The 21,493-nt window shown below is 54.9% G+C and overlaps 4 protein-coding genes across 4 annotated transcripts; 2 read left to right on the plus strand and 2 right to left on the minus strand.

Annotated features, from left to right (window-relative positions):
• Positions 1-34: 34 nt before the first annotated feature.
• On the minus strand, positions 35-3,845 carry EMWEY_00031580 (elongation factor G, putative; the record flags this gene model as incomplete). The annotated part of the gene is made up of 8 exons (XM_013481726.1): positions 35-326; positions 885-1,240; positions 1,664-1,767; positions 1,961-2,321; positions 2,487-2,601; positions 2,752-3,007; positions 3,385-3,468; positions 3,689-3,845. Coding segments are annotated over 8 exons (1,725 nt in total), but the record flags the coding sequence as incomplete, so codon positions are not given.
• Positions 3,846-4,878: 1,033 nt separating this feature from the next.
• Positions 4,879-8,246, plus strand: EMWEY_00031590 (hypothetical protein, conserved; the record flags this gene model as incomplete). The annotated part of the gene is made up of 4 exons (XM_013481727.1): positions 4,879-4,995; positions 5,221-5,989; positions 6,520-7,890; positions 8,179-8,246. The coding sequence occupies 4 exons, from the start codon at positions 4,879-4,881 to the stop codon at positions 8,244-8,246; spliced, it is 2,325 nt and encodes a 774-aa protein (XP_013337181.1).
• Positions 8,247-8,925: 679 nt separating this feature from the next.
• EMWEY_00031600 (hypothetical protein, conserved) lies at positions 8,926-10,489 on the plus strand (the record flags this gene model as incomplete). Its single annotated transcript, XM_013481728.1, has 3 exons — positions 8,926-9,607; positions 9,756-9,819; positions 10,288-10,489. 3 exons carry the CDS (start codon positions 8,926-8,928, stop codon positions 10,487-10,489), a joined length of 948 nt encoding a protein of 315 aa, XP_013337182.1.
• A 1,187-nt stretch (positions 10,490-11,676) lies between these two features.
• Positions 11,677-21,085, minus strand: EMWEY_00031610 (hypothetical protein, conserved; the record flags this gene model as incomplete). Its single annotated transcript, XM_013481729.1, has 7 exons — positions 11,677-13,325; positions 13,471-14,774; positions 15,165-15,385; positions 15,644-16,001; positions 16,179-16,255; positions 16,508-17,306; positions 17,607-21,085. The coding sequence occupies 7 exons, from the start codon at positions 21,083-21,085 to the stop codon at positions 11,677-11,679; spliced, it is 7,887 nt and encodes a 2,628-aa protein (XP_013337183.1).
• Positions 21,086-21,493: the final 408 nt, after the last annotated feature.

Here is a 21,493-nt window from a genome sequence, read left to right on the forward strand (position 1 = left end):
ATATATAATATATATATATATATATATGGCTTACGACTTCATTAACGAAGACATTTGGTTTGTTGGGGTCCGTAAGATCTGTTTGTTGCTGGAGAGGTTCGAAGTATCCACTGATGCGAGCAAATTGCCCTGCGCCTCCTGTCTGCTTCTTGTGGGTAAAATCAAAGAGAGCGCGCTGTGTTGGCGACTCGCGATAGTTCACAGCAGGTCGCCCTGCAGCCACCTCTAGGCCATACTCGCGGCGCATGCGCTGCAGGTAGATATCAAGATGCAGCTCCCCCATACCGGATATTATGGTCTCTTGCGATTCTTTGTCCTGTGCTACTCTGTAAAACATTATACACCCATAGTACACAGACACACAGACACACAGACACACATACACACAGACACACAGACACACACACACACACACACACACACACACACACACACACACACACACACACACACACACAGTAAACAAATATATCCACTGATAATTACCCCGAACCCTAAACCCCAAACGCTAAACAGCCTACAACAAAACCTCCTACACCCCGAATGGAAACGACACACTCCAGCATTACACACCACATGCAACCGGTCAACACGGGGAGGTTTACGGTCTAGGGTTCTGAAGATTTTCAAGGTACGTAGGTATGTATATGTATATGTATATGTATATGTATATGTATATGTATATGTATATGTATATGTATATGCATATGTGTTTGTATATGTATGTATGTATATGTATGCGTATGCATGTATGTGCGTATGTATACGGGGGTTCTCTCCGACGTTTAAACGGTCTACCCTTTACAACTAAGGCGTGGTCTATTGTTAATACTTTAATGGGGGCTGACTGATCTGTCCTAAGGGCTGAAGAGGAGGGAATTTACCTAAAAGTGGGATCTTCGCGCTGAAATCTGTTAAGAGCCTTTGAGAACTTGCTTTGATGGTCCTTTTTCTGAACTCGGACCGCTAAAGAGACCACTGGTTCAGCCACATGCATGGAGTTGAGGGCCAGCTGCGTACGGCCGTCTGTCAATGTTACCCCTGAATGGCAGAACAGCCCCCCAGCCGCTACTATGTCTCCTGCTGTTGCTTGCTGCACCTCCCGTGCCTCGTCTGCATGCATGCGCAGCAGCCGTTTCACTTGTTGCTTCTTCCCGCTGCTCAAATCCACAACCGAATCTCCTTTACGCAACGACCCCTGGTATAAACGGAGATACGTCAGCTGCCCGACGGGCAATTCCTGCAAACAAAGCACCAAGCCCTAAACCCTAAACCCTAAAAACCCGCTGCACAATACACACCACGGAATAGCTCAGGCAGACCACTCGAGGCTCAGTCTCTACAATTTGGGGAGAAATAAAAACTTAGCGAGAATAATAAACGAGGGAGGTTTAACGGTTTAGGGTCTACAATCAATTGCGGTGTGCATTCAGTGGTTACCGAGTTGGCATAAAACTAGGGTCAAGCGTTTACGCTTTCGGGCTCTAAATAAGGATCTCAGCCTTGCGACAAGGATTAAAAGCATGAGCTTGCGAGGAATTCGTACAACTCAGGTCACCAAGGTACAGAGTTTAGAGTTAGCGTTTAGTCCTAAGGCGTGCAAAAGCGTTTGGAATTAGGACGTCGGCTTGAGATGTGCACAACTGGAGCAATGAGTGTTTACTTGTATCTTGAATGCCATCGCCACAAGCGGTTTCTTTGGGTCACAAGAGAGCTCAACTTCCTCCTCTCCCCTCTCCAAATCTTTCGCCACTTGAAGCCGGTCATCTGCAAACCCTAACCCCCAAACCCTAAACCCTCTATGCACCCGCTGATGTTCGCCTTATATACCTGCGTGAGTATTTGTCCTGTTCGTAGGCCTCGAAAAGCTACTTGGTCGGGGCCTGTTGTGCGATGGAGTCAAATACACCCTTTGGCAACATCAGTTCACGAGGGTTTACGGGGATTTGAGCTAACTTACGCGGTGCTGGCAGGTAGCGGCAAACAGCGTCAAGGAGAGGCTGCACGCCTTTATTGCCTTTTGCAGACCCCATTAGGAGAGGGACGAATGCGTGTTTAAGGGTTTGCCTTCGAATGGCCTGGTGGAGGTCTGCAGGCTGCACATTGTCGCCGAGCTCTATGTACACCTCAGCCAAGGCCTCGTCCTTCTCCGCGAGAGCCTCTATCAACTCACTGCGCCTCTGCCTCGCCTCCTGCAGCAGTGGTGAAGGAATATCCAACGTCCTCTCCACCTGCTGGCCCTTCTCTCCTCGAAAATAAACTGCCTCAAATGTTACCAAGTCCACAACCCCTTGATGTTTCCCCTCCGTGCCTATCGGGACCTGCGAAAAATCCTGAATCCTAAACCCTAAACCATATCGCTACAGGAAACGTCAACCCTAAACTCAAAATACCGAAGCCTGGAGCTTAAAAAACCCCAACGCCCAGTCAGTACGTTTGCCGTCCACTGTACGGTGTATCCCTAGGGTTTAGGGTTCACGGTTTACTTGGAGAGGAAAAGCATTGATGCCGAGTTGCTTGCGAATACCAACCAGCGCCCTCCACGGATCGGCTCCATCACGATCCAATTTATTCACGAATATCAAACGAGGCACCCCGTACCTGCAGCCCAACCCCAAACCTTAAACCCTCAACCCTGAACTGCTCATGCTGCTGCCGTGAATTTTCGCATCTCCCACGGAGGCCCAGCCCTCATTTGTTTTGCAGGTTGCTCGGTCCCTTCGATCCACAGCTTGAGGGTTTAGTGCTTACCTTCGCATTTGCCTGTCCACCGTTAGGGTTTGGCTCTGCACGCCGGCAACCCCGCAAACCACTAGAACTGCACCATCTAGCACTCGCAGCGCTCTCTCCACTTCGACAGTAAAGTCTACATGGCCAGGGGTGTCGATTAAATTCACCGTGTAGGAACCCCTCAGGCCCACCCCAAGGGGCTCCCCAGAGGGCGCCCCAGAGGGCTCATCGGGAAGTTCCCACGAGCAGTAACTCGCGGCCGACTGAATCGTTATCCCTGCACAAAAACACTAAACCGTAAACCCTCAATCCTCGTAACACGACGAGACTCTATCCCGAAAAGGCTGGCAAGGCTGGCTGGCAACGCACGGGCTCCACAATAAACATGGGCTAGGGCTTAGAATTTACGGTTTATTGCCGGAATAGAATAGAGTTTAGAGAAAGGCGTAGGTTGATTGTGTGGGGATTAGTGTTGAGATTGCGTTCTTCGGTGGGGCCCTGGGGGCTCTTATTGGGGTTTGGAGTTTAACAAAGACATAAAAAGCTGCAAGCCAAGACTTCACTTCTTATTTTATCTCTAGAGATTGGGGTTTATGGTTAAGGACGTGGCAATTAGGGTTTAGGGTTTCGGGTCGTTAAAAGGGTTTGCCGAACCTTTTTCTCTTTCGAGTTCCATCGAGTCCATCTTCGCCCCAACTCCGTCGGAACCCCTCACCTCGTGGATCTCCGCAATACGCCCTACACACAACCCTAATTCCTAAACCATAAGCCTTAAACCTCGAGACCGCCTCTGCATGCGCCGGTGCAACACTGTGGTCCCTTGTCGACGTCGCAGAATCTGCAAGTCGGGTGCAGCAAAATCTCAAGCTTCAACTCTCTGCTGCTCCTTGTGTCCTTGCTGACCACAACCCCCCAACCCTAAATCCTAAACCATAAACACCAAATACTTTGGCCTCACCCGTGTAGAAAAGAATACGTTCAGTGAGGGTTGTTTTTCCGCTATCTATGTGTGCACTGATCCCAATGTTTCGTATGCGGCTCCTCCCTGCTTCACAAGGGGCCCCCTGGGGGAGCCCAGAAGATGACGAGAAGAAGCGGGGTTTGAAGCATCCCATATCAAGTTTTGGGGCAGCAGAAGCAGTTGCTGCAGCAGCGGCTGCTGCCGGGGGTGCTCCTTGTAGAGAGGTACCATAAGCAGATGAAGCCACACAGCGCCCCTTTAATCTTTCCAAGGGGAGAAGCCCCTGGGGTTGAGGCCACCCCCTTAAAACCTTAGGGAGCAAGGAGCTCATTGGGGGCCCCCTTGTGGAGCAGATAATCCACAGGTTCATCCTGAGGGAATACGGTTTACGAAGTCGACATAGGGCTTAGGGTTTATAGTATACCGTTTGGGGTTTTTGGCGGCTTTCCCGAGAGCCGCCATCTAACGTGTCAAACGCGTAATCTCGATCCTAAACCTAAACCGTACACCTGATCGAGCGCAGCAAACCGACTGTTGAGTGTATGAGTAAATTTCGTTGTTTTTGCCGCTAAATTTCTCGTTAAGTAGAAGAAATGAGAAAAAGAAGATCAAAGAGCATCCAACTGCTGCTGCGATGCGCGTCATGTCTTGCAGGGGGCCCCCCGAAGCCGACGACGACCTCGGGGGCCCCACATAGGGACCCCCGCGGGACCAAGCCAAGAACAGTGCCCCGGCAATGCTTTCGTTTGCTGCTGATTTGCGATATGAATTCCCACTGTTTTCATTTGAGGAGGGGAGGTAGCTTTTTCATTCTGTGGGACTTAGGCTGATGGGTTAGTTTTCATGGGCTTAGGCCCCGTTCCTTCTCTTCACGGCCTCTAGGGTACTCCACTCTGACATTTATGTCTTTCTATCTGCAACGGCCGTTCTTTTATTGAGCTCGCATGGGCCAACTCATTGAGGGCCTCTCAAAGTTGGGCCTCCCCTGTCGGGCCCCTCTACTCCTTTGTTCCAAGGGAGCCTCTCTAAAAGGGCTTGAGAGTTCGTGCAGCGTTTGCAGCCTCTACTATTCCCTGCAGGCATTCGGGGCCTCAATACTGCCTTGAGAGGACTCTGCCGCTACTACTACTGCAACAGCGACTACTACTACTGCTGCTGCTGCCCCTGCTGCTGTTTCTGCGCTCACAATGGCGGACGTGTACCGACAGGCTGCAGCTGTGCTGCAGCAGATGGACTCGAAGCAAATTGGCCTGAGAGCGGCCCTCTATGATGCCGCCAGGCCCCCACCTAAGGCACTAGCGAGGGTATGATCCTACCGCTTATCTGCTGCTGCTGTTGCTGCTGCATCTCATGCTGTTCCTTTTGCTGATGTTCAGGTTGCCCATGCTTCTACTGCGGCTGCTGCATGTGTTCCTGTCCCTGCTGCTGCTGCTGCAGTTCCACCGGCCTCTACTGCTGCTCCTGGTGTTGGTGTTCCTGCGGCAAGCGTTGCTGCTTCTGCTGCTTCTGCTTCTGCTTCTGTTGCTCAGGTGTACGCGCTTCTCTCGAAGACGCTAGCAATGCGACCACTGCTGCAGCAGCTGCTGGATCAGGTAGGCCTCACGACGGCGCCCACGGGGCCTCAAGCAGCAAGCACTGCAACGACGGCAGCAAAAGCAGCAACAATGCGAGACTATCTGCTGCTGCTGATGCTCCGCGATTTGCTCCTGTCTCCTAAGGGAGTTGAAGGAGGGGGGCAGCTGCGGCGGGAGTTGCTGGCTCGCGAGGCGCAGCTGCGGTCTCTCTTCAGTGCAACAACAACTGAGGCAGCACCCGAAGCAGCAGCAGTAGCAGCGATTCCGAGATACCTGCGAGTGAACCGACGCCTATGGGACGCAACAGCAGCAGCGAAATTCCTTAGAGACAATTTTCCCTGCATTGCATGGGCCCTTTTAGATCCTCTGCTACCTTGTGTCGTTGCAGTTCCTGCAGCTACAGCACGGCTATTACAGCAGCAACCTCAGCACCAAAACCAGCAGAAAAAGGAGCCGTGGCAACACCAGCAGGAAAAGTCGGATGCTGCGGGAAAGGTCGGCAGGGAAGAGCTTCCGGAGCAACAGCAACAAGAGGAGGAGCAGCAACAACAACAACAGCAGCAACAACAGCAATCACTGCTTCTGCATGAACTGGTGCCAAGAGGCTTTGTCTCTCTTCAAGATCGAGCCAGTTGCACTGCTGCCGCTGCGGCTGCAGTAGCAGAAGGAGACATTGTCCTTGAAGCCTGTGCTGCACCAGGCAGCAAAACATTACATATAATCGGTACAGCAGCTGCTGCAATGTGCTTCTGCTGCTGTTGCGTTTGCTTTTTCTGCTGTAGCTGCTGCTGCTCCATTCCCTGCTGTTATATGGTGCATTCGCTTGTGGGGTATCTGGATGATGTATTTTCATTGGTGCGTCTTGGGGTGTTTTCACACCTGCCGAGATATTGGAGCATCTGTGCAGCTTTGCCAACAAATTATTTTCCCTTATTAGCTGCCTTGGGAGCTGAGGTGTTAGCGTCAGCTGTGGCTGTGCCTGGGGATGGACTGCCCATCCCCAGGCAGTCTTGCTGCTGCTGCTGCTGCTGTTTATGGATAGTTGTTAGGAGCAACAACAGCAGCAGTTATGGCTGCTGCTGCTGCTATTGATACAATGTTGGAAGCTGTTGTGGCTGTGTCAATTGTGTTATTGTTGCTGCTGCAGTGCTTAGTAGTTGCGGAAGTATGGCTTCTGCTATATATCTACCGCTGATAGCCCATCCCCAGGCAGTCTTGCTGCTGCTGCTGCTGCTGTTTTTGCTGCTGCTTCAGATATGCTGGGCAAAAGGGGCCATTTGATCGCTCTTGAGAGAGACGCAAAGAGACTTGCTGCAATGCTGCGAAGACTGCAGCAGGAAGCTGCGCTGCGGGGGCCTTACCTGTCTCCTTGCTGCACCCACCAGTACGCAGCTTGCACCAGCAGCAGCAGTAGCAACAGCAGCGACATGGACGAGTTCCTGAGGCTTGCTGAGCTGGCAAGCAAACAGCCTCTCTATTTCGCTCGATCTGATGAGCCGTGTCGTTCAACAGAAGCAGCAACAGCCACCCCACTAACCACAGCAACAGAATCAGCAGCAGGAATTGCACCTGCTGCAGCAAGTTATAATGAGTTAGCGGCATCTTTGCCGCTGCTGCTGGTGGAGGTGCGACGGGCCGATTTTGCTGCTGTCCGCGGTAACGTCCCTCCGTTCTGCTTGGCACAGAAAATCCTATTAGACCCCTCCTGCTCAGGTAGCGGCCTCCCGACGCATGCAACAGCAAAAACAGCAGTAGCAATAGCATCAGCAGCAACACCAGGAGCAACAGAGGTGGCTGCTCCAGCTGCTGTTGCTGTTCCAGAAGCAACTAAAGCTGCACCCAAATCTGCTTCAGGAGCTCCTGCAGCTGTTTATTCTGCTGCTGAAGACCCTCCGGACCTTCTGCACTGGAGTTGGGAAGGCTGGAAGGCTTGGAGTGGGGGTTCTAGCCCGTCGTTGAGTCATGTGGATGTGGCAACTATGCTTACAGCCGATTGTCCCCCCCAAGGGGCCTCGATCCCTTCTGTGTTACCGCCAGCACAGGACGAGGTTAGGGTTGCACGTCTTGCTGCAGTGCAGCAGAAGCTGTTATTGCATGCGTTATCTGCTTTCCCCGCGGTCAGCCTCGTCTGCTATTCAACATGCTCGGTGTATGTACACGAAAATGAAGCCGTGCTGCTCAGTGTGGGGCTGCACCAGCAGCAGCGGCAAGAGGCCGTTAAGGACTGGCGAGTGTCTCGTCCCCCTCTCCACCCAGGATGGTTTCCTCCGTCTGCCGCGGTTGCACAAATGCAGCTGCAACTGAAAAACATCGCCAACAGTTGCAGCAGCAGCAGAAGCGGTTGTAGCAGCAGCAGCAGGGGTTGCAGCAGGCTGAAGGATGCGTTAGAAGCCTTCAGTTCGCTCTGCGTACGGGCCTCACCCCACACCCATAGGTGCAGGGGGTTCTTCCTTGCTACAATCTGCAGATCTGTGACCCCAGCAGCAGGTGGAGACGGAGCAGCCGAAAATAAGACAGCCCAAGTAGCAGCAAGGGAAAGAGGTGGCAGTGGCAAGAAAAAGAGACTACAAAAGGCAGATAAACACCCACTGAACAGTGGCGCATCAATGCCTAGTACCAAACCCCGTAAGAGGCCCAAAATACGCAGCTGCAGCAAAGTGGGCATCAGGGTTTAGGGCTTTGCGTTGGTAATAGAGCTTCGGGTTTCCTAAAGGAACCCCCAGGAAGATGAAGCACGGCATCTTCCCTAGAGCCTTAATTGGCTTTCTCCCAGAGGGGCCCTTGGGCTCCAACGGCGAGCTCCCTCCTCTTTGGCTCCTCTTCGATACGTCCACGGAGCGCTCTCCTGGCAATTTTTGCTGTCTGTAGGAACACAGGAACCGATTTTCTCAGTCTAGTTGTTTCCCTTTTCAGAGCAGTGTTGTGGCAGCGTAATTGCACTGGAGGGGGCGTTCGAGGGAGTGCCGGTCGAGCTGCGGTAGAGTTTAGGGTCCAGTTATTGGGGTTTACATTTCAGGGTTAAGTGTTGAGGGTTTTGACACAGCGTTAGGTTCCAGCAGTAGGACGGCGACAGTTTGTTCCAATGCAAACACCATTACGACAGGCTCGGTGATTCTTCCTCGTTTTGTCATCATATACTTCAAAGTGTCTTCTATTGTAACTAGTTGATTTATGTCTGTTACACTTTGCTGCTATCGTTGCACATGTTCTCCGTGTTTCCTTGCCGTTTTCGCAGTTTCCCCTCGTTAGGTACACATTCTGTGTAATTCCCCTCCTTCTACTTACATTGTGTGTCTTTCTACACTTTTCACCAATACACTGTGTATTTTTGTTTTTACGTTTCCATTTTAGTGGATTTACCCCCGATTTGTTGTGAGTTCCATTCCAGAAACTGGCCGTATGCTGCCTGGTCTGCCCAGCGGCCCCTAGTGCTGCCTCCTTTGCTGCATTCATTGCTCTCTTTCCCTCTTACTCCCCCTTTACGTAGGCCGCTAAATGCTTGAATCCTTGTTAAAGCTTTATTTTCAAGTGTAAACTTCCGGCGAGCTCACGCTTTGTGCAATTGTTGCCCTTCTATACTTTCTCTGTTACGGGGGCCCCAGGGGGGCCCCCAGCTCAGCCATACCACTTCACCTCTTGAATTAACCCTGTCGCCTATTTATGGATGGAATTTCGGTTGAAGGGGTTGGCCCCTGGGGGCCGCCCGAGAGTACCCCCAAGCCGCCATCTGGTGATACACCTGAAACGGCAGCGCGTCTCGGGAACGAGTTGCCCCTTGTAGAGGAGCCTACTGGTTTCGCCAGGACCTCCCCAGGGGCCTCCCTAGAGGCGCTTCCAGGGCTAGCTCTAGGGTCGCCCTTACGGGCTCCCCCAGCTGCGCGCAAGGTGTGCGTGTTGGTGTCTTCGGAAATGCATTTTTGCAGCACGAGCCAGGAGGGGGAGAAGGAATTTGTTGCCGAAGCTGGTGTTTCGTTGGCCTCCATTTTAGCTATGCACAGGGCCTCAAGGAGCTGTGGATACACCTTGGAGTTTGTGACGCCTTCGGGGTCCCCTCCGCCTGTGGCTTCCTTTGGACACCTCGAGGAGGTGGGGTTGTTGTTGGAAAAGCATAAGGAGGAGGACGCTGAGTTGCTAATGCAGCAGCTGCAGCACCCGCAGCAGCTACGCAAGGCAGCGGCAGCCGACTATTGCTGCTTGCTGCTGCCGCATCATCTGGGAGCAGCAATCGACCTCTACAGCAGCGCCAGCACGGGGGCCCTCATTAAAGACTTTGGGGCGTTGAAAAAGCCCGTGGGGGTACTGGGATACGGCGGATTCGCCCTATGCGCCAAACCTCTGGCAGGTAAAGACAAGGGTTTTGGGTGTAGGGTTTAGGATAAGAGTGGATGAATTGGGGTTTAGGGTTCCTGGCTCCCACCGGCCTGCCTCTCCTGTTCCAACCCAAGCCATAAGGTCTAAACCCCAATTGTGAAGTTAAGCTTTTGCTGCAGGGTCTGAGGCATTTCCGTTGGCCGGCCGTCTCATATCTACTGTCCCCCTCGCTGAGGAGGCACGGTGAGCTGCAGCTGCGTTTGCTGGTGTAGCTGCTGCTGTTATTGGCGCTGCAGTTGTGAAGAGTACTTGGGTGTTCAGCGGCGTTTGGGGCTTTCTGCGCATGGATTTTCTGTGTCTGCACGCTGCTCTGCGGCAGCAAAACTAGCATGTGCCTGCGGCGTCAACTGTTTTTCATTCGGCCCCATATGCATGCATGCATGCATTTGTCTGGGGTGTTTGTTAACACCAAGGGGAGTCTGCAGGAGGTGCCTGTTGGTATTCTTCTGCATATGAACATCTAGCTTGTTCCTGTTCTGCCCGCGGTATGGAGCTGCCTCGTATACACCTGAGCGGGCCCGGATGTCTGGGCACTTCTCCACGGCAGTGGTATATGCTTGCTTCGGAGACTGTGCTCTTCTGTTGCTGTTGGCGCGTTTGTGCGTAAACGCATTTTTTCTGTCATTTGCGTGCGTGCTCTGCGGTGTACAGACACCCCTACTTCGGGCTGCTGCCGCTGCACCTCGAGCTGCACTTTGCCTCCGAAGGGGCCCGCACAGCAGCAGGCCTTTCTGAGACAGGGGGCCTCGTCGTCGACGGTAACCTCGTCTCTGCGAGCAGTGAAACCTCCACGGAACTCCTTTTCAGGGTCCTCGTCATGCTAGCCTCCAGGCAACAGGATCAGCAGCAGTAGTAGTAGTACTAGTAGTAGTAGTACTACTAGAGCTAGTACTAGTAGCAGACGGCACAACAGGAGCAAGACCGGCAGCATCATGGAGCGCCAGCAGTTGTAGGCATAACAGCATCACCACACGAAGCAGCAGATGCAGCAGCAGGTTGAGGTCCCGCAGCAAACGCTAGACACTGCAGCAGCTGCAGCAGGAGCTGCAACAGCAACAACACCATACCTTTGCGAAGACCACCGATAGAACTTTCTGTCCTTTTGCGCACTGCCTCTATGCACTTTATGTACATACTCTGTATCCACCAAACTCTACGACTTTTATCTGTTGCTGCACGTGCCTGTGCTAGCAAGCTGCTGCATCTGAGGCTAAGGGGTTGCAGCACACTAACCCAGAACCCACACAAGTGTAATCTTCATAGATGAGGGTCTTAGCACCTCATTACAGCACCTCCGGAGTGATCCTAAAGTTCGGCGTCAGCTCACCGTCTTGCGGGGCTTTGGATATCGTGTAGGGCTTAGTGCTAGTATTGTCTAACGCTCCCGTTGTATGTTTTTGGCGCCTCTTGCGTCCTTGTCTGTCTCGCACTGCATTTGTTTCTATCGCTCTTTGCATGCCTCTTTTGTCTGTTTCTAGCTTGCTGAATCTTTGCGAGACCTCTTGTCTTCTATTGTCTCTCCCTGCTTCTCTGTCTGCGTCTCTATCCCCAATGTCTCTGCACTTCTTTCGTTAAGACAGTTTGCGGTACACACTAGTAGCAGCAGTAGCGGCCGCTGCTGCTGCTGGGAATTTATCGGGAGGATAATTTTTCCAAGCAGGCCCGCAGCACTGGCAGCAGAAGCAGCAGCATGCGCCTTTGGAACAGCAAACAAACAGAAGAAGCAGCTGCCACCAGCTGCCCGTGATAGCTGGCTTGGTTGCTGCTGCTGCTGTTGTTGCTTCTGGTGCATGAACAATGCTTGCTGCTGCCCATGCGCTGTGTGCTGCTCGCTTGCTGCATCAGAAGCAGCAATTGCCCTCTGCTTCATCATCTGGTAGCACTGCTGTTGCTAGGGCTGCTGCTGCTGAGTCGATTGTCTCTGAACGCAACAGCCCTTGCAGCTGCAGGGGATGGTGCTGCTTCTGCTGCAGCAGCAGCAGCTGATGCTGCTGCTGCAACTGCTTCTTTCCCTTTCGGCTGTACTGCATGCATTCACAATTAGACACTGAGCCCCCAGAAGAGCTTCTGAAGTCTGTCTCGAATGCACTGCTCGGGGTAGAAGAACTTCCCTTCTTGCCGGGAGTCTGATAGGCCGTCTCCTACCTCCTCTGCTGCAGCAATCAAAGCTGCTGCTGCAGCTCGCTGAGCAACAACAGCAGCACCTTCTTTTGCTGCCCGTACGCGGGCAGTTCCGCCCCGATGCAACGCAGCAGCGGCAGCACATGCTGCTGCGCGCGCTGATGCTACCGTCTCCTGATTCTGCTGCTGGCTGCTGCTCGTGCTGCTCCCTCGTTGGGGCTCCCAAGCCCCAGATGTCGTGTAGCCGCCTCCTCCGGCTGCAGCAGAAGCAGGAGAGGCAGTAGCAGCAGCAGTAGTAGTTGACGAGGCAGCACCAGCGGAGCGCTGCAAGCACCCTGGCTGCAATAGGGAGGGACGGCGAGAAGCGCGGGGGGCTTGAACTTGCTCAATAACATCTGTGGCCGTCTCTCTTGGCCCTAGTGTTTCTCTCGTATTTGCTGCTCCCCAGAGGCTGCTGCTACTGCCACTGCTTTTGCCGCTTAATTTTTCGGGGCGTCTCATGCTGAAAACGCGATGAAGTTGAGGAGACACATCTGCAGCAGCAGCAGAACTAGTACGGGAGTGCCACAGTTGTTGCTGCGGCTGCTGCTGCCTGTGTAGAAGCTCAACACACGTCCAGCTTGGATGGAGATAGGGTACGGAAATCCAAACGTCCGTTGCTGCAGCAGATGAAGTGGTAGGCCGCGCCTCGGCGCGTCCCTCGGCGCGCCCGGAGGCTGCTACTGCTGCAGGGGCGCCGCCGCCTCTCGCAGCAGCAAGAGCCAATCCGTATCCCGATTCTGCTGCCGCCCTTTGGTCTTGAGAAGAAAAATTCAGACTGCGAGAGGGCTGCAGCTGCAGCTGTTGCTGCAGTGTCGCTACTTGTTGCCGCTTGCTGCGCCAGCCGGAGCGCGCAGTGTCTGTACACCTGCAGACTGCAGCAGCTGCTGTTGCCTTGCTGCTGTCCCCTTGTGGGCTGTAATCATCGCTCCTCACCAACCTTCCAGTGCCTAAAGAGAAAGCATCAACCGGGCTCTGGCCTGCAGTAGCAGCAGTCGTGCGACGAGGTGAGAAAAGCGGGAGGCGATAAGACGCGTGCGCTGCTTGCTTCGCTGCTGAGCGGACCAGGTGCACCGACGGTGAGGCTCCTGTGTCTCCCCAAAGTCTGCTACCGCTGCTGCTGCTACTACTGCTGCTGATGCGCCGCTTCTGCCACGCCGACAGCACCGCGAGACTTTGGGCCTGCCCCGCCTCCCGAGGCACCCTGCTGAGGGGACTTTCTTTGATGCTGTTTCCCCTTAGCCAGGCGGCGATGTTATTGGTGCTGCTGGAGCTGCTGTTGCTGCTTAAGAACTTGGGGTTTTGGAACCGACTCCAGGAGTGCCCATCGCGTAGAGGCACAGACGCCGCCGCCGCAGCTGCTGCTGCTGGTGAGGGAAACGAAGAGCTAGGAGTTTTGTGCTGGAGCACTGGGCTCTTGTAAAGGGTCAAAAGCCTCGTATGCACACGCTGAAGCACCTGCTTTTTGTTTTGCAGCAGATGCTGCTGCTGCTGTGTGAACGTCGTTGTCTCACGAACCGTCTCCAGACCTGCATACGCAAGCAGCACCATTGTGGAGCAACAGCAACACCAGGGAATAGTGCATCAGACAAGCTCACAGAACAGCAGCAAAAAGAAGCGTCCGCACCAGTAGCAGCAGCCGCAGCGGCACAAACAACATCAGGGAAGCAATACCGATTTGGCCAGCAGCAGGTAGGGCCACGCGATCTTGACCGGGTTCAATTGACAGTTTCACAAGTGTCCGTACAGCTCGTTTGCCGTTGGTGCTGCCGCTGCTGAGACGCAGCTGCTGCTGCTGCGAACCTCCGCTTTCGCTTCGTATCCTCCATTTCCCGCTGCTCACATTGTCCGCCGGAACTACAGGTCTGTTGCTGCTGTTGCTACTCCTGTTGCTGCTGTTACTGATGCTACTTTGCACCGAGATTCCTGGAGTTCCTGGCGTTGCAGTGGCAGCAACTACAGCAGTCGCTGGCGGGGCAGGAGCAACGAGTGTCTTTGCTGCTGCTACTCGTGGGGTGCGCCTCCAGAGGCAGCAGTGCAGCATTTTGGGAACCTTTCTGGGTTGTCTTTCTTGCAGCTCAGATGGCTCAGCACCTTTCTGCGCCAACATTGTATCTTCTACGGGGCGGGGGATATCCCATACTGTGCTGCTACTGCTGGTGCTGCCGCTGCTTGTGTTGCTGCTGGTGCGGCGACGCCGCCGTCTGCGGCTAAGGGAAGGGAGACTTTCCAGCAGCTCCCTGTAGGTACGGGAAGGCTCCAGATCTGACCACGCAGTGGCAGCAACCGCAGCAGCATCCCCAACACAATTTGCTGTTTCCCCTCTTCTCCCAATGAAAAAGCCTGTAGAACGGCAGCGCCGCAGACCACGGCTTGCCACCTGCGTCCTCATCGCCTGCTTCTGCTGTTGCTCCTCCGGCTGCTGATGCAAGCTGCTCTCTGTCACCGAATTTAGATGTTCGCTAGCGATTTGTTGAAGCCTTCTTTGCACGTTGAAAAAGCAAGTGCCAATCCCATGGAAGAAGCCTCTCTTGCGTCTTGCTGTTGTTCCTGTTGCTCTGCGCTTGTTGTTGTTGTTGCTGCTGCTGCTGTTCGAAGCTGCGTATGGAGGAGAAGCAGCCCCACTGTGCAGTCTGGGTCGCTGCTGCTTGCCTTTTAGGGGCTTTTTACTGCTCCTGCACGTCTCCCCTACTGCATATCCATGGGGCGTATGCTGCTGCTGCTGCGGAGAAAGCCGTAGCCGTTTTGACTTTGAAGCAGCGGGCAGAGACTCTTTTTCCCCCGGATTCACTTCGGGTGCTGCTTCTTCCGTTGCCACAGTTTCTCCTGGGGTCGTGCCTCTTGCTGGGGATTCTGGTTGGACTTCTGCTCTCGATCCAGTGTAAGCACAGCAGCCGCAGCAGTCTGATGCCTCCAGACGCAACAAGTAGGGCAGCACGGTTGTTGAAAAGACGCACCTGCTGGAGTGTTCCTCTGTTCTGAAGAGTAGCAGCCGCAGCATCAGAAAGGGACTGGAAACCATTAGCAATCTGCTTAGAGCATTGGGACTGGCTATCCCTTCCACTCCCGGCTCACAAACAAACGACCATCGTGTTTGGTGGCTAGCCGCTCGATTGTTTTCATTCTCAGGGTGCTGCTGGTGCTGCTCTCTTTCGCACTAAGCTGCAACTGCATCGCTTTGGAAACGCTGCCGACAGTAGTGCCTTCGTGTTGCTAGCTGTTCATGCATATGTGACACTTGGGAGGCATCCCAATTGACTAGCTGTGCTGCTTGGCTAGCTGGCTGGGAGCCGGCCACCTTCCACAGCTATCTGTGGACGGTACCAGCGGAAGGCAGGCAGCCCGCTTCTGCTCTGAAGACAACTCACCGCAGCACCAGACAGTGCAGCACCGACCACATGGCAGAAAAGGAAGCTCCGCTGCGCAGGAGCAATAGCACGAGTGAGACAGGGGAAGGCCCCTGTAGCACTCGACTTTTAATGAGGATCAGACAGGCAATGACGACACAACAGTAGCCAGCAGAGTACACCATAAAGAGGAGGCAAGCGTGGCGCTGCTGCTGTTGTTGTTGCAGAGCGGCTGCTGCAAGCTGCAACAGCAAAGGCCCATAAACCACCAAGTCCTCGACTGTTTGATGCCGAAGGGACAAGAGATGCAGCTGAAAGGGTACGTCCAACAGAGAGAGGCAGAGCCTGAGGCAGCAGCAGGTGCATGACGGTCGTTTCTCACCCCGCAGCAGCAACTGCTGCGAGCAGCAGCAACGGCAGCAGAAGCAGCAACCAGCATAGGCGGTGTCTGTTGCACTGCTGCACTTCATAGCGTACCTCAGGTGGAACAAATATGATACCAAGCAGCGGATATGATGGTTGGCCTGAGGGCCACTGCTGCTGCTGTTGCTGTAGCTGCTTTTGCTGTTGCTCCCGGCTCCTTTGTCATTGCTTTTGCTGCAGGGGAGAAGCAGGAACAGAGCGGCCTCTCCGCCCAGCTGCAGCATCAATCTTAATGCTCCATAGAATTTAAAGCCATTGAAATGATACTGCTGGGGCTGCTGCTGCCTGCAACCACCATGCGCTCCGTCCCAGGCCCACCAGAAGGCAGCAGCAGGCAGCAACAAACTGAACAAACCCCACAGAAGCAGCGCCGGCTTGCTGCAGCTACAAAGACGCTTTCTCTCCATCCAACCGACTCGCCAAGCACAGTACTGCCTGTAGCGCATAGCGAGGCACAATCCCGCAACAGCAGCAGCATTCGCCGAAGAAGCAGCAATCTTGTCTACGCATTCCCCAAGGGCACCTAGTGCTGTACAGTTGCTCATTTCAACTCCCCGTAGCGCCAGTAATGGAGCAAACACAACAGCAGCAACTGCAACAGCAACTGCTCACTCCTCAATGGCAGCATCAGCGAAGCCCAGTGTCAGGCGCTGCAGCGGCATAGGAGGAGGGATGCTGCGGCGCGTTACCTGCACCAACAAGCCAGCAGCAGCAAGGACAGCCACCGCGTGCTGGAGCCTCAGGAAGAGAGCAGTAGCTGTCGCTTTGCAGCAGAGACGAAGCTGTAAGAGGCTCCACTGGCTGGTTCTCCCCGAGTCCGTGTCTGTCAAACGTATGCAACGCTCCTCTGGGGTTGTTGCCGCTGCTCCGGTGGTGGCTCCTCCTGGTGCTGCTACTGCTTGGCTTGCCCTGACAACCCCATCCAAAAAAGGAGTTCTGACCCTTAGCTGTCTTAGTTGTCTCGCCACCTGACCAGCTGCCTCGCTCTGTTTTCCTGCAGCTTCTGCTGCTACTGTTGCCGCTGTTGCTGCTGATGCTGCTGCAGGTGTCGCCACTGTAGTTGCTTCTGCAGAAGCTAGAGTTGCTGGTGTGCGGGTTCCAATCCACATCCCTGCCCGTCGGCTACTGGGTGAATCGCAGCTGCTGCTGTCACTGCTGCAAGGGTTGCTGCGGTGAGCTTGGCTGTCAGCTAGGACTTGTTGTGTGGCGCTTGCGCATACTCCCTGCTGCTGCGGCTGCAGTCCTAAAGGTTTAGGATCTTGCTGCTGCTGCACCTGCCGGGCACATGGGGCAGCAGCAGCAACTGCTGCAGCGAGGGGCCCAGGCTGCGGCCCTTGCTGATCCCTCCTCAGAAGTTCCCTTGTTAGGACAAAGGCGACAGCTTCCAGCTGCCGTTCCTCTTTCGTCGGAGGCCTCAGCAGCCTCTCGCTGTGAATCCACCGCAGAGGCCCTTTCCAAATGTTTCCGTAAAAGCATAATATTCCCCTTGCTTCTTGTTGCCAGTGCTGCATCTGCTGCTGTGTTTGGGCAAACGGCACACGCTGGTCTACATGAACAGTTACTAAACTATCATTTTTTGCCACTTCTTTCCAACATCCTGCGACTCCTGCTGCAATTGATCGCGAAGCACTTGCTGTCTCTGCTGCAGCTGATGCTGCGTTGCAGATAATTTGCTGCAGCAGATGCTGCGGCAAAGCTGACCCTCCCCCTTTTTGCTGCTTCCGCCACTGCTGCAAACGCCTGCAGCAATCGCACTAACAAACAAGCAACGGCTGGGCCGAAGGACAGCAGGAGGAGCCTTCCCGCAGTAGAATCAGCAGTTGCAAATGCTGCATAAGAAGGAGTACCATATACGCGAGGGAACGAGCTAGATGCAGACCCTGGCCGGAAGCACACGGGAATGAAATGCAATCAAACAGCTGCAGAATCGGGCAGATTATGCAGCAATACGCGCTTGCTGGACCATGGAGTATATGACTGAAGGGAAAATAATGGAGATGAGAGGCACAAGCACAAAAGCCCAGTGCAGAAACTTCTTACGCTGCAGCTTCAAGGGCGCCGATAGCCCTCACTGCCGACAGGGCAGCTGACGCGTCATCTTGCCTCTTAGGCAGTGGTGGTGCCTCCCCTTGCTGCAGCAACGGCAGCAGCGGCTGCTGCTGCAGCTCTTTGAGCTGCTGGAGCCGCTGTTTGTGCGGGGGTGAAGGCTGCTCCACATCTCCTGGCTCCACTTGCTCGTGCTGATGCTTGCAGTTCCCGCCAGCAGCTTCATCCCCAGCAGAAGCATCAGCAGCAGCAGATGTGGAGGCCCCTGCTGCAGCAGTTGCAGAAGCCGGAGCTGAGACAGCAGGCGCAGACAGAGCATCGTGCTGGGTGGCACCCTTTGCACTGTGACAAAAGCGCCAGCAGCACTCCCAGCAAACGTCGAGGGATTCCACAAAAAGGTCGTCTATTTGGTTCTCGGCAAGCCGCTGCCGCAGCCACTGCAGCCTTTGCTGCTGCAGACGCAACTCGGCATTCTTGCTGCTGCTACTCGTGGTAGGAATTGGCGCAGCAGCAGCAGTAGCAGAGGCGCCGCCAGAAACGGAAGCAGCCGCCGGTCCTGGAGAAGCACAAGCTGAAGGAGGAGCAACAGAAGAGCCGGGCAAGTCAGCTGTTGCAAGGCCAGCAGCACTCGAACTGGAAAGGTAGGTACTGCTGCAGCAGCTGCCTCTCCTGCTGTTGCTACCTATCCCCAACGCCCCTGTGGAGAGGTGCGGAGTAGCCAGTGCCGCTCCTGCTGCTACTGCTGCGTGCAGAGAAGCAGAGATCTGGCTGCTACTGCGACACAGGCTGCTGCAGCTACTGCTGGCCCCTCCTAAACGCTGGGACTGGAAAGGCCCCTTGTCTATGGCTGTGGGCGATGGCTTTTGCTGCATTTGTAGAAGGTGCAACAGATACTGCTGCTGCCTCTGCTGTTGTTGCTGCTGTTGTAGGGATCGTTTTGCTGTCCACTTCTTCTTTAGTGTCACTGTTCGGCTGTTGCGGAGGACATCCAACCTCCTCGCTGCTCTCCTAAGGACAGCAGCAGGGCTCCGCAGGTTGGCCACTGTGGCAGCAGCTCCTGCAGCAGAAGCGGCACCACCTGCTATCGTTGCTGGGCACTCAGATTGTCGAGTTGCACTACCTGCTGCTGCTGGTGCTAGAGATAGAACTTCACGGCTTCCCGCGGCCCCACGCTCCACCTGGAGGCCCAGTGTGGGTTTGTAAAAAAGCTCCCGACCAGCGCAATCAGTTGGCTGCACCCCGCTGCTGCTTCTGCTGCTGCTGCACCCTTGGTGAGCGCTCCCACGACGAGGCCTGGCACATGCTGCTACTGCTCCTGTTGAAGAAGGGGCAACAGAGCAGCTGACGTCTGCAGGGGCCAGTCCCAGGCCTCCAAAGCGCCACAACTGGGCTGTCTCAGCAGCAACACCCGCTGCTGCAGCCGCCGCAGCCGCTGCAGCCGCTGCAGCCGCCGTCGCTGCGGCACGCGTAGCTGCCGATCCCTTGGCTAGGGGCATGCCCATCATTGTTGAATCTAAGGGGTGGGGGGGGGTCCCAGCAATGGAATGTTGCTGCCTGTGCAGCTGATGCGACTGATGATGTTGCTGTTGTTGCTGCAGTTGCTGGTATTGTTGCTGCTGCTGGCGTGTGGGAACAGGCGGCGACGGACACAACCTTGGTAGGGACTGTCTTCGAGATGCCGGCATGTGCCGGTGCTGGCCTTTGGCTGTTCGTCTGCTCTCCTCACTGGTTTCTCCTGTTGCCGATGTTGCAGCTGCTTCAGCAGCCCTCTGCAACACCCTGGAGGGAGTCGTGTGCTGTCGTCTGGTGCGAAAGCGTGCCTGGCTGCCCCTGGCATCCTGCAGCATGAGTTGGATTTGCTTCGGCCTCTGCAGCTGGCTCTTTCGCTGATCGGCCTGTTTCTGCTTCTCGTGATCTTGTTGTTGCTGCTGCTCTAGGCGTTTGTGCCGATCAACCTGGTAGTCGTGTTCTTGCTTCATCTGGTGGTGTTCTTGTGGAGGCTGACAGCTATGAAGGGGTGACTGTGGGAGTTTTGCAGCAGCAGCCCTCGAATGCGGAGAAGCCGCTGCTGTGGCACTTGTAGCAGCTCTATATTCGGTTTCTATTGTTTTAGCTTCAGCACCTTCAACGGGGATATGGGGGGATTTACGGGGGCATGGGTCGGTAAAACGCGCCTGTTTGTGTTTCGGCAGCGGCCGCTGCTGCTGTTGCGCGTTCTGTTGCTGCCCCTGGCCCTGCTGGCGCTGCTGCAGTTGCGCGTCACAGAGTTTGTGGCGGTGCTCCTGATGATGCAGCTGTGGATCTTGCTTCAGCTGGTGGCTTTTTAGAGGCATGTCTGCGTTTCCCGGTGAAACAGGTGAGTAGTTACGAGGAAGAGAGCTGTCCGCTGCTGCTTCGCCCCGGAGCCTCGTCTGCTTCTGGTGTAGCTGTTGCTGCAACAGCGTAGGTAGAGAAGCCCTGGTATTTCTTGGGATCTTCTCGTAAGCTGACAAGTTGATCCGCTGTTGCTGTTGCTGCTGCTGCTTAACTGGTTGCTGCTGCTGAGGCTGCTGTTGCTGTATACCTTTAGGAAGGACCAAGGCTCCGGGGCTCCACCGCCAGCTCTTGCCTGAGTTTGTTGCAGGAGCCTCATCGCTTTCTGCAGCTGCAGGAGCCGCTGAGAGGTCTCCAGCGGACGATGCGTCTGCAGCGGCTACAGGTGTTTCTGCTTCTGTTGCAGCAGATGCGCAACCAGAAGTAGGGGCGGAAGCATGGGCAGCAACAGGAGCCGCAGCTGGTACAGCAACCGCAGCAACAGGAACAGAAGTGTGAATGCGCTGTGACTTTAGGACTCTACGCTCGTATACTTCTAGGCCTGGGAGTACCGCGAATGCGGACTGGTACGGCAGCAGCTCGGCAACAAGCAGCGCCACAGCGTCTTGCCATATTCGCGTGCATAGACACCACCCCAGAAAGTTGGCTGCTGCTGCATGCAGGGTGCTCAACGCTTGGTCATCAACACCAGCTCCCCACAGCGCCGCCTGAGCAGCGCAGGTGGCGGCCGCTGCTCCTGCGAGCAGCAGTAGCAGCGAAGGTGAGAGCCCGGCAAAGCAGTAGAGCCCAACGGTAGCAGCCAAATACGGGACACCATAGAGCCTGGCAGGTGTAAGCCCCAGGGAAGGAGGCCCCACTGTAAGGGCAGCAGCAAGAGCCGGAAGCAGCAGCCCCACCAGAAGGCACAAGTCCGCTGCAGGGATCGAATCGCTGTAGGCGTAGGGGCCCGCAAGGGCAAGCAACAAACTGAAGCACAAGGCGCTTCCGAGAGCCACAGCAACAGGCCCCCAAACCGGATTCGGAGCCACCGGGGTGGGGTTATCCACTTGCTGCAGTACCGCAGCAACCAGAAATCCACCATACACCGTCGAGATGAAGGCCGGCAGCAACAGAGCCACGAAGGCGTCTCCTGCGGGAACATGTAGCAGCTGCACCCTCATCTGTGCTGCTAGCTAGTCGGGTAGCTAGCCGGCTAGCTAGCCCATCAGCTAGCCAGTGCAGGAGATGGCTCCACCGGCTCGAGGAAGAGAACGCGCGTCAACCGCGAGAGGACCGCGGGCCGCCGGCAGCGGGTCAAGGGAGATATGGAGTTATGTTGCATGAGCAGATATGAGAAAAAACGACAAAAACAGCAATTTTAGCAGGAAGAAGAGAACAGAGCGTCGCACTGGTAGAAGGAGCGAGTGAGACACCCGGTAGTTCGCGCGCGAATTTACCGAGCAGCGCCAGAAATGTCTCAGCGGTTTCCCGCAGAAGCTTGGGAAGGCAAGATACCTAAACGATAATCTTGGGACAAAAATAAGAAATGGAGCTGTCACCGAGCAAAAACAGAGCCAAACGAACGCAAT

The sequence above is a fragment of the Eimeria maxima genome, genomic scaffold, assembly GCF_000499605.1.
Source record: "Eimeria maxima Weybridge genomic scaffold, Emw_scaff401, whole genome shotgun sequence".
Classification (NCBI taxonomy): domain Eukaryota; phylum Apicomplexa; class Conoidasida; order Eucoccidiorida; family Eimeriidae; genus Eimeria; species Eimeria maxima.